Source organism: Sinohyriopsis cumingii, chromosome 8 (assembly GCF_028554795.1).
Source record: "Sinohyriopsis cumingii isolate HCF-2022 chromosome 8, ASM2855479v2, whole genome shotgun sequence".
Lineage (NCBI taxonomy): Eukaryota > Metazoa > Mollusca > Bivalvia > Unionida > Unionidae > Sinohyriopsis > Sinohyriopsis cumingii.
Window position 1 is genome coordinate 122,730,431 of NC_142968.1, and position 21,033 is coordinate 122,751,463.

The following is a 21,033-nucleotide window of genomic DNA, read 5'->3' on the forward strand; positions in this document are numbered from 1 at the left end:
TTACAAGCCTCATCGGTCTCGCAACAGGATTGCCAGGAGTCAAGATATTCCCTCATCTGCCTTAAACAGCCTTGACGGCAGATGTTTCACCCCAACCCAGAGTTGCTGAATCTACACCTTATTAAGTATGCCCTTAAAAACAAATAATTCTCCCAAGAAGTGGTGGAAAATCCCTAAAGTGAGATGGCATCCACCTTCGAGCCATACAAAGGCAATGGAATATAATTTCATTGGAGGGCACAAGAGCACTTTATACCAATTTAGGCATCTACACCTTAATAGCCAACTTTCTAGGGCTCTTTGATGAGAAACAGCAGCAATCACAATTAAACCTACAGTTCCACAATCTCTGGCACACTGCTGTTATTTAAGATGGATATCAGACAAACCAAAGACCTATCTGATTTCTATTCATCTGGATTTGACCTGGCTATGACATTAGATCATTGCCCAAGTGGAATTTGTCATAGTTGTTCAGCTGGTTGAACAAGACTCCATTTGAAGAGCATTAATTAGTTCACCTATCATATAATTCCTGCATCCTCACTACTTTGGCAATTGGCAGGCAAATTAGCAATACATTTCCTATTGGTGGACCATCTATATGCATTTCCAACAAGATGGATCAGTATTGCTCATGAAGCCTCCTGCTTTCATTGCCAAGAACAGGCTTCTGTTTAGTCACATGTAAACAAAAAACCAAAACATGTTTCCAAGTTCTGATCAAAGATTATATCTAGTGACATCAGGAGCAAGCGAGACAAAGAGTAACGAGTACAGTTCAAGGCTTGTGTCGTGTGACATTGATCTATCATTGACCTCCATCTACTGATCTTGTATTTTTGACATGTGACCATTTGGCTTGGTATTTTAAACATTTTTCTTACTTTCTGTGTATTATAACTGTACAATGACACATTTCCAAGAAAACAGACAGATTTCTTGAATTTGAAACCATGTGCAGCATATTCATTATAGCTTGATGCACACTTCAGTAGCAGACCAGTCTATATTGATAAAACATTGTGCCAAATATTAAGTGCAATGGGCGTTATCAATGTGATTCTTGGACATTATATGACTAAAATATGTTAGAGGAGGGTGATTTTGTTAACTGAAGAACATATTGCATCAGGAAAGAACAAATCAATAGTGCTTTACAAATTTTGAAAGAGGAATTTGCCAGGGATGTAACAAAGCATTCACGATATGTAGAATTTAAGTAAGACCTTTCATCAAAGTGAAACGTGATATAGACTAGTTAAAGTGAATGTTATGTATAAATAATTTATCATTTTGTTTTGTGTTTGTATTTGCATACTAATCTATATGGATTTAGCCAATTTGTGACAAGAATTTTAACTAGCTGCAGATCCAGGTAAGTAGCAGAAAAAATGTACATTTTTCATATAGTTTTCTGTAATTATGTTGTGTAATATATAGATTACTCTTTTTATGCTTAGATTGCACTTTTTGACACTCATTTTAGTAATAATTATGCTTATACCTCTCAGATGGTTTACATGTATGAATGTACAAGAGAGCAGTTCAGGTTCACATTTAATATAAGTTCCCTTTGATTGGGTACCCGGTCATTATGAAATTGACGGGTATCCGAGTGACTATTTCTAAAATTTTGACATATAAATGATTCCTGTCTATTCTGTACTCTTATCTCAAGGACACTTTTGTCCCAATTAAAATCTTTTCCACATTTTGCACTGAACCCATACGATTGAATTTACTTCGCTTATTGGCTCCACTAAACATCTCTTAAAGTGCTACAGTTTTATTAATAGACATCAACAAGAATTATGAAAATATAAAGAGATGAATTGGTACTTTAGATGATATTTTTTCTTTCTGCTTGTGAGCATTGGTTTTGCATAACTGTGCTCATTCTGTTTTATAATATACTTTTTTTTAACTTGAAAAGTAGGTGACTCAAAAACTTGCTGCTTTACCATTAATCTTCATGTTTGCATGTATGAAATATATTTTGCATTTTTCATCTGCTATTACTAAATACCTTTTTGTAATGCAAAAGTTTTCCTGGACATGTTATGAAAGAAAGTGGAAAGTTGCATTATTCTAAAAGAACTGAAATAAATTAGCTTTTAAATTCTCATTAAAAACCAATGTTTAACTTGCTAGCTTCCCTTTTTGAGCTAACAACTTTTTCCATGATAGTATTAACAGCTGTAATTTTATTTCAATTTGTTTGTGATTTGGGAAGATCAGAAAAAAGACTAACCCATTCTCCCCTTTTTTGCTTAGGTCCAGTGACATATAGGGTGGTGCAGGTGGCCACTCAGGATGGCACAGAAGCAACACAAGTAGTTTCAACTGCAGCTTTCCCAGCAGGAGCTCAGGTGTGTTCATTACCCAGAATATCCAGAGTATCCAGAGTGATTCAGGATGCCGAAACTCTGCAGGGTTCTTCAAATTTAGGCAGTGACTTCTCTCTTCTCCCTAAATGAGAATTTAGCAACAGACCAGAATTTAGAATGTCAAGAAATACCCCATTGACACTGTTTTAGTTGCTGTATGTTTTATGTGATATTGATATACAATAAATATTAATAAAACTTTTAAAAAAATGTTAATAACTTTACTAATTTAAAATAAGCATATTTGCTGATGAAACTGCATCCAACTAAACCTAAACGTCAGGTTCTTGTACAAAACAAAGAGTGTAGAATCCTGATGTGCAAATCAAACTGATCTTTTTAAACTGAAGTGAAGGGTGTTAGTTTTGCATATTCATAGGTATTCCGGCTAAATGACTCCTTTGAAACGTGGCATGCGCGTATTCAAGTTACAAAACCATGAAAGAATTTGTAGTAGCTCAATATCAATTTTCTATAACAATCATTTTGGTCCAGATATATTCAGAGATGTAAAATAAGCTATAAAATTAATACCAGCATTGATTAGAGAGCACATTGCTATGAAGTAATGGCTTTATGCATCAGTTTCAAAACAGATTAGTAATGTTAAAGAGAATATTTACTGACGGTATTAACATTAAGTTTGTGCAAGGGGTTGGTGTTGAGGCAAGGCAAATTCAGCTTTCAGTTAGCTGGCATGTTAGAGTGAAATCACAAAAGATTAAAACCCACTATTTGACTTCAATTGCCATTGAGCTTGGACCATGAGGTTGTGAAGATTTTTTTCTTGCTTATATGGAGGAGAAAGCATTTCTCAATAGTAAATACAGATAATATTAACTATGTTATAGTGTGCACATTCTCCTGCTCTCTTGTTATGTAGGTTTTTCTCATTCAGAAGCCTGGTGATAATTAGAAAGTGTTAATTTTATACATAAGTAGATATTTTTAATCTTGTGTTATTTTCCATGGTGCAAGTATCATGCATATTTTGATCATAGCCATCTGCCTGTTACTCTTGTCTTCTGAGAAGTTTCATGCTGGAAATTCACTAAATATGGTGACAATGCAGAGGAATGGTGTTATTTTTTACTCTGATCTTATAAATTATTTAGGGGTCCTAATGTTGTTTAAGCTTGAAGGTCAATTACAGTAGCATTTTAAATTGAGTTTTCTCTGACCCTTCCCACCCCATTTTAGAGATTTTGACTTTTATGTTGGGCTGTGGCTATTCTTCAGGCATAAATCATGTGACAGTGTTGTTTTTTTTTGGTATGAAGTGAACACCACATTGACATGTGCTGTCTGGTTGATGAAACCTTTGTTCAGGGTTTGTCTTATGATTAATTTTGACAAGATTTTTTTCATCATTTCTTATTCTAGGCTGTAATCCAAAGCCCGTACAACGGTGGGAGTCCTACCCCGGATAACCAGCCTGACACAAGGTTTACATACTTTCCAGCTGTGTCAGTTGGAGGTGGAGATGTGAACTCGCAGGGCACAGATGTGGCAGGTACACTGAGTCAGGTCACAGCGGCAGGAGGTGTGTTCCTTACACATTGTACTTGATATAGCCTTGATGCTTTGAATGTTTTTTTATTTTATTTATCACTTTGGCAGCATGGTGATCTGTTAACGTTTTTTGTGTCCATTCTACAACTTGTTAAAGCTACATTCCTTCCTGAAACTAATTTGTAACCAGTATTCTGAGCTTGTTCTTTGCAGTTCCAAAGAGTGTAAAATGATAATAGGCTTACCACAAACATCCATCCAGATCATTAAGTGTGGCTTGCGATACAGATATTTTTATTTGTACCTAGTGATGTGGCTCTTTTGATGACAGATTTTGCTTTCCCTTAATTGTAAACATGTGCTCAGGTGATAATCTTGAGTTCTTACTGAATCTGGTAAACAAATTGTTTTATAATGACCACTGGATAGTAAGAGTGCATGTTCTCTGCACGTGCCATTGTGACCATATTGACAGTTTGTTGATATCATGATATGATTGTGTCATGAACAATGTACTGGTAAACTCTGCATCTTTTATGGATGCTAAATTGTCTGCTTAACTTTTAAGTTCCTTTCATTTTAGATGTTCATACACTAACATAAGGCACTTCTGTCATTTGATTTTTTAGCATAAACACTCCTTTCTAGCTCTGCTGTTCATAACCAGAGTGGCTTATGTGACAGCCTTCTATCTGTTGTCTTGTATCATAAATTTCTTATCATTACATGTCCTGAACCACTGCAAGAATTGTGACCAGACTTTGTTGGAACATTCATCCCAAAGTTTAGCTGGGCCTAAATGAACATGGCAACCCTTGGACATCCAATTTAGCTATCACAAGAGGCTGCAAGCAGGTTTTCTCACATACCCACATTGGTTGAACCCACTTGATACCTCCCTTGGAAAAACTACATCTTCACATGAAAACCTCAGATGTTGCTTGCAGATATCATTGCTCAAGAATATTTTGATGCAGTTTGTTAAGAACATTGTCCTGGTGTGCTTTTTATAGATTTTTTCTTTACATTATTTTAGTCGGAGTTAGGTTTATGTCAGTAAACTTGATATATTTACATTGAATGTTGCCTATAGTCAACATGTCTACCATTAAACATATTCTGTAACATTTTGAAATCAGCATTGTTTCATCAGTCTAGATATGCCTTTTATGTTTTTTTTTTTCTTTCTTTATTCCATTTTGTATTGAGTTATGGTCCTTGTTATGCATGGGTTGTTGCTTGTATTGATGAGAACTTGGAAATGTTAGATTTCAAGCTTCTGTGTCATCATTTTTAGAGGAATCTTCTCCTAACTGGTTTCCCAACACAAGTTCTTTCTTCAAGACCCTACTGGCAGATTGTAATGAGCAGGGCCCATTGTATAGTACCGATTTCTAATTATCAGGAGTCTAAAATGCTTTCAGATATAACGAAAACCTTTCTTTTAGGAACTTGTTAAGTATTTAAGGATGCAGGTATATTGCCTAAATTAAAAACATTTGGCTGAAATATTTCTTTATTTTTATGTTGTTGTTAGGTCAGTTTTATGTGATGATGTCCCCACAAGATGTGCTACAGGGACAGAGGAATATTGCACCCAGAACAGGATTTTCACCGAAGGTTGATGGTCGTACTGGTAGAGATGACAGAAGACGAGCCACTCATAATGAAGGTTTGTTGTTGTTTTTTTTTGTTGTTTTTTTTCCTTCTGCCCATAAATACAATCCTTTTTATGTAGGTTTAGTCTTTTTAAGATTACCAGTCCTATAGGCTTATGGCCTGGTCCATCATTAGTCATGCATATGTTGACAATTGTTGATTTTAGGCTCTCAAAAATTAATAGACCAGTTCTTACTGAAACTCTGGAGAGAGCATCCTGACATGAAGGACTTGCAGGTTTGTAGCCATCTTTTGATCTGGATGGCTGTATTGCAATGTGCACACCAACATTGGAACTCTAAGACCAGAAAGTAGAGTTAGGTTGATGTGTTACCACCCTGTTTGCGGAGGTATGTCAATACCTCCAGGTTGGTAAGTACAAACAATTTAACCCTTTGATCTTGGAAAGGATCACACAAGCAGGATGGTCCACCACTTTACATGCTTATGAGGGAAAGTGGCTTGTCTTATGGACTGGTGGAAAGTCAGTAACATTGTTCCTTTGAGTACCTCTGTATCACAAGTAGCTGACTTTTTTCTCTGGCTGCTTATGTGGAACATGTTGGCCCCAATTACTTTTAGGGCTTCTGTTCCATGCTGTCTGACATTTTTCCATCATCATGGCACAAAGAATCTTGATCATGATAAAGACTTTTCAGACTTATTGGTCAACTCTGATCTGCATAGGTCAAAATCATTTACACCTTGGGTTCTGGCTTCGCTGAATTCAAACAAATTTGAATCCTTATCCAGGACCTCACTGAATCTCCTTTACAAAACCTGATAGAATTAGCTTCATACAGTGATGGTGCTTTGCATGCCCTCTCATTTGACCCTTTACAAAACCTGATAGAATTAGCTTCATACAGTGATGGTGCTTTACATGCCGTCTCATTTGACCCTTTACAAAACCTAATAGAATTAGCTTCATACAGTGATGGTGCTTTGCATGCCCTCTCAGTTGACCCAACTTGCTTTAGTCCCTTGTGATTAGGATGAAATGATTCATTTATATATCGATGCATTGATTCTTCTGCTTAAACGATATGCTTATCAATACAAGAGATGGAAAATCTATACAAAACGATACTTATCATATGCATGTTTTTTTTTAATAGTTTTCAGCAGTCATAAATAATCATTATTAGTTGCCTTGTTATTCTGTAAAATTATAATCCATCTGAAACAGCATTTGCAGTCACATGCACTCATGTTTATTAGTAAAAACAAAAAAGATTATTTGAGAATACTTACTTGCTGTCTACAAGTTAACACAGTGACATGGTTTGTAATCTGTGCCCCACCCCCATTTCATGCTAATTATCTTAACCCAGAAGTATCTTCAGCATATACTATACATTCCAGATGTGTTCCACATGTTTGCTGAAGTACTTTAGTCATCATTTCATAACCACTTTCACACAAAATTTCTACTTTGAATTGTATCTTGACTCCTATGGTTGATTTGAAAACCACGCTACCAGTGTGTTGCACATAAAAATATGTTACATTGAATTCTCATTTGTTCTTATTGCTTGTTACGCTCCAGGTTAAACAATAACCACCAATCAGAAATCTATGAAGTATGTCAGATTTTTGGAGCTGGGAAAGCATTAATGGAGACACAAGTGAATGATTTTGAGCCTGAAATGGTGTTACATACGAGTCAGATGTACATGCTGGATGGACAACAAATAGACGGCATGACCCTATCAATGATATTTCGAAACTAAATATGTACAAAGGGCAGAATGTTGAGCATAATTAAAATACAGACAATTTAAAAGTGTAATGCAATTTTCAATTTTTTTAATTAATCAAATTCGCCCTGCGGATCATATGCTACAGAACCATATATATGTATCCATATCAGGGTTACGATAACTTGAATAAAATAAGAGTAAAAAAAATTGAATTAAGAAGTACAGATATTTATTTTAATAGCTCTGTCTGCACAAGCATTGATGCCGCAGTATGGAACAGATCAGAAATTTGGCATAATAGTCAGTAAACTTGTGATTTATCAAAGAAAGTATATGCTAGTGAAAAATTCTGTTTTGGAGCAGTTGTATCCAATCAATAATATATGTGATCTCTGGAAAATTGTGCAAAACAGTCACAATGATTAGTTTCCCAGCATATTCAAGCTGACAAAGCAAGCTGTGTCTATGCCCTTTCAGAAAGAAGCACAGAACAATATTGATGCAAAAAGGAGAAGAGTATGCTTAGAAATAATTAACAGATAATGCTGATACAACTATAGGTGACATCTGTCAAAGATTTGATTTCAGTAGAGCTATAAGAAAGTGGAGCAGGAAGAAAGAAAGACATACTGAAGTTTAGATAAATATTGACCTATGACCATTTCTTCCTCCCCTCCTTTTTTCTTTGATAAAGGGGGGGGGGGGGTTCCCTTAAGTAAAATTCTTTAATCATCTCTCCTTAAATTGTACATGGGGAAACAAATTCTGAATTTCTCTTTTGTGCAGAGATATTTAACTAGTGAAAGAAGGTGTTGATGGAATAAATGAAATTAGCATAGAATGAGTGATGGGGCAGATTTCAAACTGCCCAAGTTTATCGTCTAGCATAAGTTAAAAAAAACAGTAGAATGGGACTGGATGTAGTCAATAGTTTTCCTTCTTCACTAACAAATACAAGTACCTGTGACTGCAACAGTCTTTTGCATCTGCAGGAAATAAAATGTGATAGATTTTGTTGGTATTGAACCTTATTCCCAATGCTTGGATTTTTTCTAGATGAGATTTTTTTGCATGAGGAAATTAATTATTTCTACTGTTTTGAAGACAACATCTTAATGTCTTCCAAGTGTAACTGAAACACGAAATTGGTAACATTTTCAAATCATTCATGTAGAAATCAAAGGAAGTTAAATGGATCCAGCATTAAATGGCCTAAAATGTTGGATAAAACTCATTGCAACCAACAGGTAGTCTCTTTGAAAGTATTGTTGATATCTTCTCATCAGTGAGAATTGCATATACATATAACTATGTGCCTATCTGTAGTCTGCATACTGAAAATTCAACCATGAACGTCAACATACATGAAAGGGCACCACCTACCTTCCAAAGATGGAAAGACCGTAAGTTCATAAGTGTATCGAAAAAGCATTGAAGGAGAAAATCAGATAAAGCATTGAAGATTTTTGTCAGGGAGAGTTGTCGCTTGTAATGGTATATTCTAAATGATGTGTCACTTTAACAAAAATTGAAAGCTGTTGATTGGTGAACCAGATGGTCAGCAGAATGTGACCTCTTATTGCTGTCCATCAGATATTCACATAGAGCTGTTAAGATCTGATTTTGTAGTTGGACTGAAAAGGCCATACTGGAATGTCCACTTTGTTATTCAGTCAGTTTATTGTGCCATTTGCTACTAATTAAGAAATATATTTCAACTGACCTTTGTATCTAGACAGTAAGTATAATCCCTCTTTTATTATTCCATTGTGTTAAATCCTTTTGAACACTAACCTTTTTAAGCATTAATCCCTGTTACGGCAGAACACCTATGTATTCAGTGGCAGTCGGCATTGCATTTGTTTTATTGATGCATGTGTGGAAACAGCATCACTCCAAGGCACGAGCAATGCATGATAATCATATGGCAAAACCATTATCACCAGGAACTGATTAATGTGCGGGACCTTGTGCAAACTTCCACAAATTAGGTCAAAGCGATGCATAAACAAATGTACTTTGTGCAGTATACAGTTTTTATTTAACTGTTAACCCCTCATGTACTTGAGTCGCACTGCCAGCAGAGGTCTTGTAGCACTTGTCACAAAATGTGTTTCTAGTTAGGCAACTGTGTACGTGGCTGGGTACTTCAGCTTGACATGAAGTAGTTGTTAAACTAACTTTGGTTTTTACAGGAACAAGCATTCTGTCATAGTTTTAACATTGCAATTTGTAAAGGAAACTTCGAAATGGATTTGTTTAAAATAAAGGCAATTTAAAGGTAGAGTGCAATTTAAATTTATTTTCTCCAAAATTTCAGGGATCTTGTATGACATACTATATGGCACTTTAAGGGTTAAGATAAATTGAATAGGAATCTATACAGAAATTAAAAGTAAGATACATGTAATTATTCATTAAAAATACCCCTGTCTGACCAAGCAGAATATGACAATAATTGAATGGAAATACATATGGATGAGATTTAAAAAAATCTGTAATAGTAGTCAGCAAAATACTGATACAAGAAGTTGAAAATTTGTCAGAGTTAATTTGGTGAAGAATGGTATTTTGGAGGTAAGATATTAAAAAGAAGATACCTTGGGAAATTTGTACATAACAATCATAATGAATAAGCAGATTTAGCTAATAGTGCATATGCCCCTTAAGAAAACAGACCGAAAGGGGTTCTCAACACAGAATCATATTCACACACATACAAGGAACTGATTAAAAGAAAAAACAATCCACAATTAATGCATATACAAGGAGAGGGGACATCTTTTGAGGATTTTAAATTCATAGAGCCCTAACAGTGGAACAGGAAGAAAGAGGACCAATATTTAAGTGTTTGGTAAATTTTGTACATTGACTGTTTCCTGCCTTTTTTTTCTTTTCACCCTTTTTCTGGTGACAAGGAGTTGGGGGGTGGAGAGATTCCCACCTTTAGATCAAACTTGGCAGCATCTCAGTCTAATCCTTATTCATCACCTCAGATTGAAAAAAATCATGGATTGACAATCCATAAAACAGAGCTGTGGAGATTCCAAGAAATATTCAACTTTTTTGCTGTTTGTTCAAACATCACTAAATGCATATACCCATCTGAACCCATTGTTGCTGAACCTGTACATCAGGTTCATATGAAACAATACCCTCAGGAGAAAAAAGGTTTTCAGAACAATCAGTCTGTCAGCCTGGGTGCAATGGATTTTCTGCCAAGTTGACAAGGAGTTAATTCAAGACCATATGAAGTTCTTGAGCATATTGGCTTATGGGGTTAGGGTGGTCTTCACTAGCAATGCGTTGAGTGCTACTGCTTCCTTGCTGACTAAATCCAAGCTTTAGTAGTTCATACCTCTGAGATTTTTATCCCAAAGGGATAAGTTTGACAAGTGGGATCTATATCAGCAGGCTAACTTTCTAGGCTGTTCAGCAGCTTTATAACAACACCGGTTATTCTACTTCCAGTATATTTGTTGGAGTGAGTATTATCCTAAAACCACATTCATGCATAAACCAGGTGCTAACCCTAGCTTTCATCTCACATGAAACTCAAAGCCACATCATGTACATTAGAAAACTTGACACAGGGCCAATTCCAAGGTAAGAGGATTTTGATTACCTTTTCTCTTAGCAATTCAACCAGTTTACTATGACTGAATAGCATCATTGAAGAAGAAACCAGTTTTTGGATTATAATGTGTCTTTAATTTTGGCTTCCTGCCTTTCCCACTATTACATCCCTTGAAGAGTGCCAATTTCTCTTTTGAAGGGGAGACAGTAATTGCCACCTTGGAATGCAGACAGCCTTTTAACATATTGCTGTAAGATTAAAGATGTGGCTAACATCTTGTTTTTTAAACTAAGAGATCTGGATTTGCGAGGAACTAATGTATCATGATTTAATATATTTTTTGCCACAAAATTTTATTTGCTCTAAGAGACCAAACAAAATTGTTTTTTGTGTGCACTGTTTCTTTGTGGATTCAGATAGAGGCACTGTTATACTTGTAACACCATCTTTTTCCTCCCACCTTTCCCATCTTGGGATGAATTGAGAGGGTTATAATGGTGTAAAAAGTCCATAATTTCTGTCCCTGTCTGGCTACCATAAACTTCTTAGATATTTATTGTTAATGTACATTTTCTCAATATAGACGAATTTTTAGAGTCTTGTTTAAGGAGGGCTTTCTATATTAAAAGCTTGTTAGTACTACTCCTCCAAAAATACTATGAGGATTGCCACATTATTTTGCAAACACATTTTACCTGATGTTTTATTTGATACTAATCTTACATCCACTAAGACTGCCATCTTGAAAATCTTGTTACAGCAATTCTTCCTGAATGGATTGGTCATATTGACAACAGGTTTTTTTTCCCACTCCTGCGTTGCTCTTGATAGTCTTACTATCTCTGCTTCTCAGAGTGGATGGTCATATTGAAAACAACATGTTTAAGTTCCACTCTAGCATTGCTCTTGAAAATCTTACTAACTCTACTCCTCCAGAATTAATGGTTATATTGACATGGTGTTTTCATTAATGGATTTTTTAAATGATGTCTGAGTGGTCCTAAATGGTCAGACATCCTCAAGAGATCAAGTATGGCTGTCATGGTGGACATTTTGAAAACCTTGTCACTACTCATCCTGAATGGATGACAATAATGACTTTTTTGATGAAGGACTCCATATAAAGTATAGCTGGTCCTAAATAAAAATCTTGTTATCACTTACATTCCTGAATGGATGGCCACTATGTCTGAAATGAACATGATGCCAATCAGACAGGTGTCTTTTGAACATGTTAGACCCTCATTGGGTCAAGTGATGTTGATTACTGCCAGGTGAGGTTGAGATGTACAAAAAAACAAAGTGTCATGGCAAGCACTTGAGGGATTAACAGTTAAATAAAAATTGTATACTGCACAAAGCTCAAGAAGACCACTTGTCCTTACCAGGAAAAAATTGGCTTTGTCAAGTAAACTTTAGTATTTTCTTGTCCCAGGGCTGAGTAGATGAAGAGTTACATTGTGTACCATGTCAGACATGCTGAAATTTAACATAATAACATCTAACATACATCAGTTTATTGAATACTTTTCCCTATTTAGCTTCTTGTTTAGTATTAAATGTTGTAGAGAAGCTTCCTTCAGTTTTTTAGCTTCCAACTAAAATAAGTGAACGAGATGAAAATATTATGATGCTGTTTCACACCTTGCCCACAATTTTGTAATGGTACATGTATTTGCCTTTAATCTAGGTATCATATTAATGGGGACAAGGTTTGCTTTTTTAAGGAACTATCATATCTTTATGTGTTTTGGAAGTTTGTGATGTTTCTTTAGGTTAATAAGTGTTACACGTTCTCCAGGTCATCTGTATTTTCAGGATTGACACCTTATTGATATGTCATTGTACTATAGTGAAAATACTGGAAAATATTTTTGCAAGCATGTAGTTACATTTTTACAAGAAATGTGTTGCTATCTTGCATCAGAAATGTATTTTAAGTGTCTCTGCTGATTCCCATCAACTTCCATTCAATGTATTGTATAGTAATGTATTGATAAAGCACATAATGTTGAGATGACAGCTGATAGGTCAAAATTTTATTGAGATCATGACATGGAATCATTTGTTATTTAGACCAATCAATGTGGTTTTCCCTATGCTAGGCATTCTTGAGTAGCTCTTATAAAATGGACATTTGAACAAAATTTGATTATTCAATATATATATATATATATATATATATATATATATATATATATATATATATATATATATATATATATATATATATGGTGTAAAAATGTATTTATGAACTTGAACAGTCTTGAAATTACTAGTGATCAGGTCTGAGTACAACAGTTCAGCCAGACATAAGATTAAAATATTTTACCATTTTCTGTCACTTTGCATCTCACATTTCCAACTTGTTATGATGTGTGATAAGTCATTGTTAAGTTAAGTGTCTCCTCAAAAAATGAGACCTATGTTACTGTAAGGTTTGGTTATTAATGTGAATACCATTAAGAAATTTAGGGCTATAAGAGTTCTTAAGTTACAAGTCTTGTCTTTTATTATTACTTATCATTTTGGTCTCCATATGTTATTTGAGTTTCAAATCTGCTATATTCACTATGAACATGACTGTTTTCATTATTTTGAAGTGTTTTAGTAACAAAGTTATACTGGATACCCGTGTTGTTATTTTTAGTAAGAGCATAAGATGGAAAGTGTACTATGTTGAGTAAACTGACCTGAAGCTCAGAGCATCCTGTACACATGTTAGCATTGTGCTATTTTGAGTGCTGGTAGCAGTTAATATAGTTGAAACAACTTTAATTGAAAGTTCTAACCTTTACTTGAGTAATTTAGCTATGAAAGCAACTAATTATCCGAAAGAGAATATTGCATATGCTAGCTGGGAATCAGAACTCTGCATTTGTCTGACTTTTTTTACATGGACAAAAAATTCGCTTGTCCTGGACAAACCACTGAAAATTGTCACTTCTTTGCCAAGAATTTCACGTGTTCTAAATTGATTATGCAAAAAGGCATAATGTGTACATTAGCAGTAGCAGGTAATATAATTGTATGGTTGGGTAGGTTTCTGTGAAATTATCAAAAAGCATTGAAAATTTCAAGCAGTTTGTGCTCATTTGGTGCCAGATGGTTAACCAAGAGTGCAATATCTATTTTGTTTTCAGAAACTAAACAAGTATATGAAAACTGCATTTATTTAATAATCAAGTTTTCACTTGAGATAAAACCCAGATGCATTATTCTGAACAAAAATAGGAAGAATGAAGTTCTTACGGTAAAAACAAAATGTCCAACATGAACAAAAGCACAGAGTGTAAAGGGATAGCATAAATGTGACCATCAAACTTCTTCCAGAAACTATGAAAAAGTTAATCATCATGTTTTTAAAACACAACCTGATCATTTTGAGAATGTAAAAAGAAATTATATGAAGCACAGCCTTTTTTTTTTTTACCTCTGACATAAATGATTGATTGACCCTCTTAAACATTCCTATGAAACCACCATATTATTCATCTTATAAAAAATCTGCCCATTTGTAACAGTTGGTTTCTTTTCAGTGGAAAGAAGACGTCGAGATAAAATAAACAACTGGATAGTGCAACTTTCCAAATTGGTCCCTGAATGTTCACAAGAACACACCAAACAAGGACAAATTGGGGTAAGTCAGTCTTTTATCTCCTTGTGGGATCCTAGAAACAAGAATGTATGATATAGATTTACAGTAACTAATGTTTAATGTCCACCAAATTTTGGTATAGTGTTCTGCTTGGTTGTGGGAATAGTATGAAATGTATATTCGCTGCTGAAATTTATGAAACATGATACAGCGGTCCCCATCATGAATCGCCCCTTGACCAGCGGCCGCCCACTCTTTACAGCTAGAATCCCTTGGCACCAATGAGTTTGTGTTCAAAAGTACCCCTCAAGAAAGGCCACCCCTCTAACATGACCAGCGGTAAACATATTAATGCACAAATGAAAAATTTACCCCTCACAAGCAGCCCCATTTTATTATTAATATATGTCCAGAACTAAGGTTATTATTATATCATTAATGCCAACATTTGCAGAAAATGAAGTCAGCAATGTTTTGATAGAGCTTTGGGCTTCACACTGTTGTTTTTATTTAATTAATGATTATGACCAGACATAATTATATGTTATGTATAGTTGATTTAATTATATCTGATCTAAAATATATTTTTTTCAGTTTAATTGTTTGTCAGTTTTTAAAAAAAATATTTTTCATTACATGCTTATGTAATGTAAATTTATTCACTAGAGATGATACTTTTTCTAGAAAATAGTTTGACCTTGACTGTTCGTTTTAGTAAACACCAGGTGTTGACCTTGATTCAAAATTAGTAGCAACCATGCAAATAAGTTCCATTTTTATTTTAAAATGATTGGTTGTTGTCGAGGTCATGACAGGACTACTGATTTAAGATGTAAACAATTTTTTAAAATTTTTATTTCTTACAGTAAGATGATTGGTTTTTGTCAGGGCCACACTGGGTGTACGTGATCTTTAACAAGTAAATAATTTCGACAAGGTTCTGGCACATGATCACGTTACCCCATTTGCGTTATAGAACAAATATAACCTTCTTTTTGGAGAGATATTCTCATTAGTTGGGCTCTTACACTGTAAGGTGTATGTTGTGGCTTTTGGAGTTATTTCAGATTACTTGGATTCAAAAGGATTAATTCTTTTTTCCTGTAAAATACGTGTGCTCATATGAAATTGTTGAACAAGGACAGTTTTTATACAAAAAAATTATTCAGATTTCCAAAACTGGAGTCATATTTCTTGTTCCTACAAGGAACTGTAGACTTCAACACTACATATTACAGCATACGTCATCGTCTTCCATCTTGGATTCTTTGTTGGGATTTGAACTGGAAATCAGCAGAACAGTTTGTTATTAGAACTTCTAAAATGTTATTCTTGGATTATTTTTGGATTTGATTCTTTAAAACCATAAGTTCATATTTTTTCATTTTTACAGAATTTTCCCAGGGAAAAAAATTATCATATTTTTCAAAGCTTGTTGTTTTCACTCTTTCTTGTGTTAATGTTTATTTGAGCCTAAACACGTGACATAAGAATATCAACATCATAACATGGTCAGATAGAAATGGAGTCAGCAATGGTTTGATAGAGCTTTGGTCTTCACACAGTGGATTTTTTATTTTAAAATTGATGATTACGACCAATGTAATTGTCAAGATCATAAAATGGTGAGATAGACTAAAAATAGATGCTGTGGATTAACACATACATACATAAGAATCAACTTTGAACAAAACAAGGTACCAGAGAAAGACTGAAAAATTGTGTGTCATGTATCACTTGCTTTATAACAAGGTTTTTTGTGTACAAAAGTTTTGTCTGCAGAATTAAATTGCAGTACTGTACAATTAGCAACATTGACATGTCATCACATAAATGAAGAAATAATACTTAGAAGAAAAAGTAAAAGTTATTCGACTTGACAACAGTGGGGGAGAGTTCACTTGCTGAAAGATTGTATGCTGGGAAGACTCAAATAAACAAGATCATAAAAGATGAGAATATTCTATAGCAGTGGGAAAATGGAGTAAATGGAAAGAGAATAATTTTAAATACAAAACAATGTATGTACCAAGATTTAAATAAAATTTTCAGTGGTTTTGTAATTCGCATGCCAACAATATCCCAATCACATTTCATGCCTAAGAATAAGAACTATTAATTTATGTTACTTGAAATAACTCTGTTTTTAAGACGAGAATATTTTAATAAGTAATGCTACTTTCAAATGAAGATATTAACTGTTTTAAGTTATATGTAGCTTTCCTACTATATACACATGTACATAAACATCTCACAAATGTAGTCCCTCTCTGGAGAGGCAACCCGTCTTATAAGGCCACTTTCCCAGTGCAGAAGGGGTGGCCATATAAGAGGGAGACCACTGTATTAGTGAATTACCTCAAGACCCACATTTTTTTGTCCTTCAATGTCATTTTTTTCCCCTTAGTAGACCAAAAACCCTCAACACTGAATGCCAAAATAAATTTTTATCCTATTAGTTTTATGTTTTAAAAAAGCAAAACATCCAAAAGGTGACCTTGAGTGCCAGTATAAAGTTGACAATGATACTCCTGTTGAGGATAATTCTGATGACTGTAAGAGTGAACTTATGTCACGGTTTTATTAAAGCAATCATGCCGATGATGTAAACAATGAATATATTAATAAGAATGTGTGTTCTGAACCACCTGGCAGTGATACCTTAAAGTTATGGAACTTATACAGAATAAAAAAAAAATGAAATGGCAAAAGAAATGAAATCATTAATACAAGCTACAATAGTTACAGAAAAATGTAAGAAAAAAAAATTCAGTGTACACCTTCCTCTTGCCAGGCTCTTGAACTGTGAGCATTATGAATTACACAGATTATTTAAACGTGGGGTATCATTCATAATTCTAATGGGCAAGTACGGTTTAAAAGTATTTAATTCCTCAGATATTTCTTGTGATGAGGACTCTTATTTCTGTGTGGAACAACTGTTTTTATTCATGTGATAGGATGTGAGTTTTGGAATAAATGTATATTGTTGAGCTAAATTTTTCATTAAAGGCGCTATATGTATATTTTTTAAAGAAACAAAAACAACAATAATAAACGGCTTTCTTACCTTTGTTAACTGTTACACACATAGACACTGATGCTGTCATAGTAACATTCTCACTTGTCACATAAGAGCATAGAGAAAGACTTTTTCTTGACATCTATATAATTGCAATGCCACTAGTGGGTAAAGGAAAGTAACATTTCCATTGGTCAGAATGTTACCACGTGATCAAAATGAATTGTGTTTATTTCTGTATAAACTGTAAGGAGAACTACTTTTCTAAGAATACCCACTTTTATAAATAGAGTCACATGTACAGCATAAGATAAACACTGCCAGTGAAGGCAGACATGAAGTAAGCATTAAGGGGGCACTCACCAGTTACTGTGTACTTTTGAGAGAGTGACGTATGAAAGGTGAAGTTGTTTGCATTTAAAACATGCACAATGGAGAGAATGTTGGCATACCTATATGCTACATTAATGTAATGTGGATGATATTTCTTTGGATATTGTACTTTTGGAAATTGTACATGATCTAAGCACACTGCTAACTAAAATGAATGTTCCCTTGTGCTAAAAAAATCAGCCTGAATTAGTCTAAAGTACACTATCCATAGCAGCTATTAAAACAGGGAAAATGAATTTTGCTAGACTAGATATTAGTAGAACTACAGCCAATTAGTACAATTGGCCCGGTAGCAAGCATTTTAGCCAGTTTTAATCTACATTTATAAGAGTAGTTTTACAAATGCTTTTGAGAGAAACTGGGGCCTAACTGGAATTTTGCTCCACGGATGCGTCACCAACACTGATTTGAGTTACCGCTCAGCTTCACATGTAAGATCTTGAAAATGTCTTCACCACCAAGGAAAAAGAAATGTATTGCTCAAAAAGTAAGGTTTAATTTAGAATATATCAAAAATTGGTCATGCATTCTGCCATTAAACATTGATATACATCATGCTTTTTGCACACAGTGTGCCACAAATTTTAGTGTTGGGCATGGTGGCAGAGACGATGTGAGGAAGCACATTGGTTGCCAAAACACGTAGAAGTTGGGAAAATTAGGAATTCGCAGATTTCAGCTCTGGAATATTTTAAGCCATCGGCGGAAGACCTTCAAGCTACCATTGCTGAAGCATTATTTGTGAGTTTTCTTGTTGAACACAATCTACCTTTAAATTGCTTCCAAATTTTCCTGTGGAAGAACCAAAAGTGCTGCAGCTCCTGTGCATTCCTCACAGCAACAGTGACAGCGAAAGAGTATTTTCTCTAGTGAGGAAATATAAGACAGACTTTATGGCCTCCTTAACTGCAGAAAATTTGTCAACAATTTTAGTCACTAAGATCAACCAGCAGCCAAGAAGTCTGAACTGTTTAGAAAACAAATTTACGATCAAGCAGTTGAGGAAGTTCAAATCTGCCACAGTATCATGTCTTGATAAATAACCACAAGAACTAATGAAGTTTATGAATGCCATAATAAATAGAAATGCAGATATATTGATATATTTCTGCATATATATAGTGTTTTAGTTTTATATTGTGATCATGATATAGTGTATTATTGACGGTCAGGGTGGATGGAGTTATTGTCATAGTATTTTTCACTAATTCATGTTCAAATTCACTACTTTTTATCCCTATTTTCACTAATTGCGATCCTGGAAGGTTCAAAATATTTAGTCAGAATGTTCTGTTTTTTTAATAGCCTTAAAAATGTGCCCCGAGTGGCCGAGTGGTCTAAAGCGCTGTCCGTTACGGATCACTGCCATCTCACCTCTGGCTTCATGGGTTCGAGTCTTGGATTTGGCCAGTGTCAGAAAGCTTGCCAGTAGCTTCTCGTGGGTCAGTGATTCTTCCCAGTGTTTTCCCGGGTTCTTCCTCCGCCATTTATGCTGGCCGCCATGCATAGCTTATCGTGTGCTGAAAAATGGCGTTAGACCCCACAACAACAACAACAACAACAATAGACTTAAAAGTTACTTCTTTTCGATTATACAGTTTTTAACTTAAGTATTCATTGCCTAATGTCCAGTACTTTTATCCAGTCAGAAAACTTGGACTGAATCTATCTTATGAGCCAGCCAAATATTTATATCATTGCTTAGAAAAGCTGTTTTTGGAATGGGATTCACTTGTCAGTTCTTGCATTGTTTCTTGTAAGCCTCTGTCCATTGTCTCTATTCAGGATGTAACTGTCAATTGTAGTATATCTCTTTAGACAAACCTGTGTTTGAAGCAGTGAGTGAAAAATGTATATCATCAAAGCTTGAGTCTAACTTGATTTTTTTTCATAGCTCTTTCAGTGAACAGCTACTGGCATGTTTATGTTCCAAAATGTAGCACAGTCTTCTTCTTCCCAGGATATATTTAAAGTTGTTGCAAAGTCGTACCATAGAAGAGAGGGTAGTTTTTGTTTACTTGCAGCTCTAGAATCATAATATTAAAAAAAAATTGATCCCCTAGCTTTGGTGGGTGAATATCGTGGTATTTGTCCATTTATCCATCTATGCATTACTACATCTAAACATTGGGGTGGAAATACCTGCACAATTTTCCATCTGTGATTATGTAGGAAAAGGGTATCATCCTTGACTACCACACCATTGGTCCTTAAGAGAGAGTATCAGTTGGATGTACAAACATTTCAGTTATAATGACACTTTCTAATGTTTTCTGACCAGACTTTATATCTGCAGTCAATAACCAAGGGTCATGCTACCAGGCGAAGTGGCTAAGTTGCCTAAAAAATGTAAACTTCTCCTTCTTCTGTTAGGAAAGCGAAAATGACTTTGCCCTGTGATTTTATTTAGAGGAACATTGAATGACCCATCCTTTTTGAGATGCTCCCTCGCCTTGGCCAGGTTAGTTTTAGGGTTATGCTATATACAGCTCAAGGCAAAAATATAGGCTTCAAGCCATCATAGTTGGTGTTGATATCAATTATGCCATCAAATTCTTGCACATCCACAGGCACGTGTTTTAATAGCTGATTGACCACTATAAAATAACCCTTTCCCGAGTAAGTTAGCAGCTATTGCTGCCTGATTTCCATAAGCTATTCTTTGATGATAAAAACATACAAACTTGTGTTTCAAAACTTAAACTTATGTAAATAGCAATTTGAGTTTTAAGAATAAAATCGGTAACATGAATATTTTAACCACCGTGTGTACATTATTTTCTTCATAAAATTCAATTTGGAACCATAAGTGAACCTGTCATGCTGAAATGATTGCACTCATCACTCTTCTGTGAAGTATCATTTTCACATTTAGATTGTTAGATTGTCTCTTTTCATAAACCATTGGACGTGTATATTCAGGAAAATATACAATTTATAGAAAGCCAAGTCTATATATTACATTATTACAAATTTTGTTTTAAAATGCGATTATGTAGGTCAGAAATATGCAGAAGAATGCTAAATTGTGGAATTCGAGTGACGCTGTGTAAGTGCAAGTGTAAGGCAAGGTTGCATTCTGAGTTTACTAATTTTTGTTAAAATATGAAGAATGAAAAAAAAAAGCAAAGCAAATACTATTTAACCCATGCCTAGTGTTATACCAAATACATAGACAA

The 21,033-nt window shown here is 34.7% G+C and overlaps 1 protein-coding gene across 2 annotated transcripts in view; it reads left to right on the forward strand.

Moving 5' to 3' along the window:
* The window catches only part of LOC149794552 (upstream stimulatory factor 2-like), a 48,724-nt gene that overhangs the window by 16,202 nt on the left and 11,489 nt on the right, over nucleotides 1-21,033 (forward strand). Inside the window, exons 4-7 of one of the 2 annotated variants that reach the window (XM_089968822.1) lie at nucleotides 2,278-2,372; nucleotides 3,774-3,933; nucleotides 5,440-5,574; nucleotides 14,381-14,481. In XM_089968822.1, coding sequence (XP_089824948.1) covers nucleotides 2,278-2,372; nucleotides 3,774-3,933; nucleotides 5,440-5,574; nucleotides 14,381-14,481 — 491 coding nt within the window. The remainder of the gene's footprint in view (nucleotides 1-2,277; nucleotides 2,373-3,773; nucleotides 3,934-5,439; nucleotides 5,575-14,380; nucleotides 14,482-21,033) is intronic. The other variant, XM_089968823.1, reaches the window with a different exon arrangement.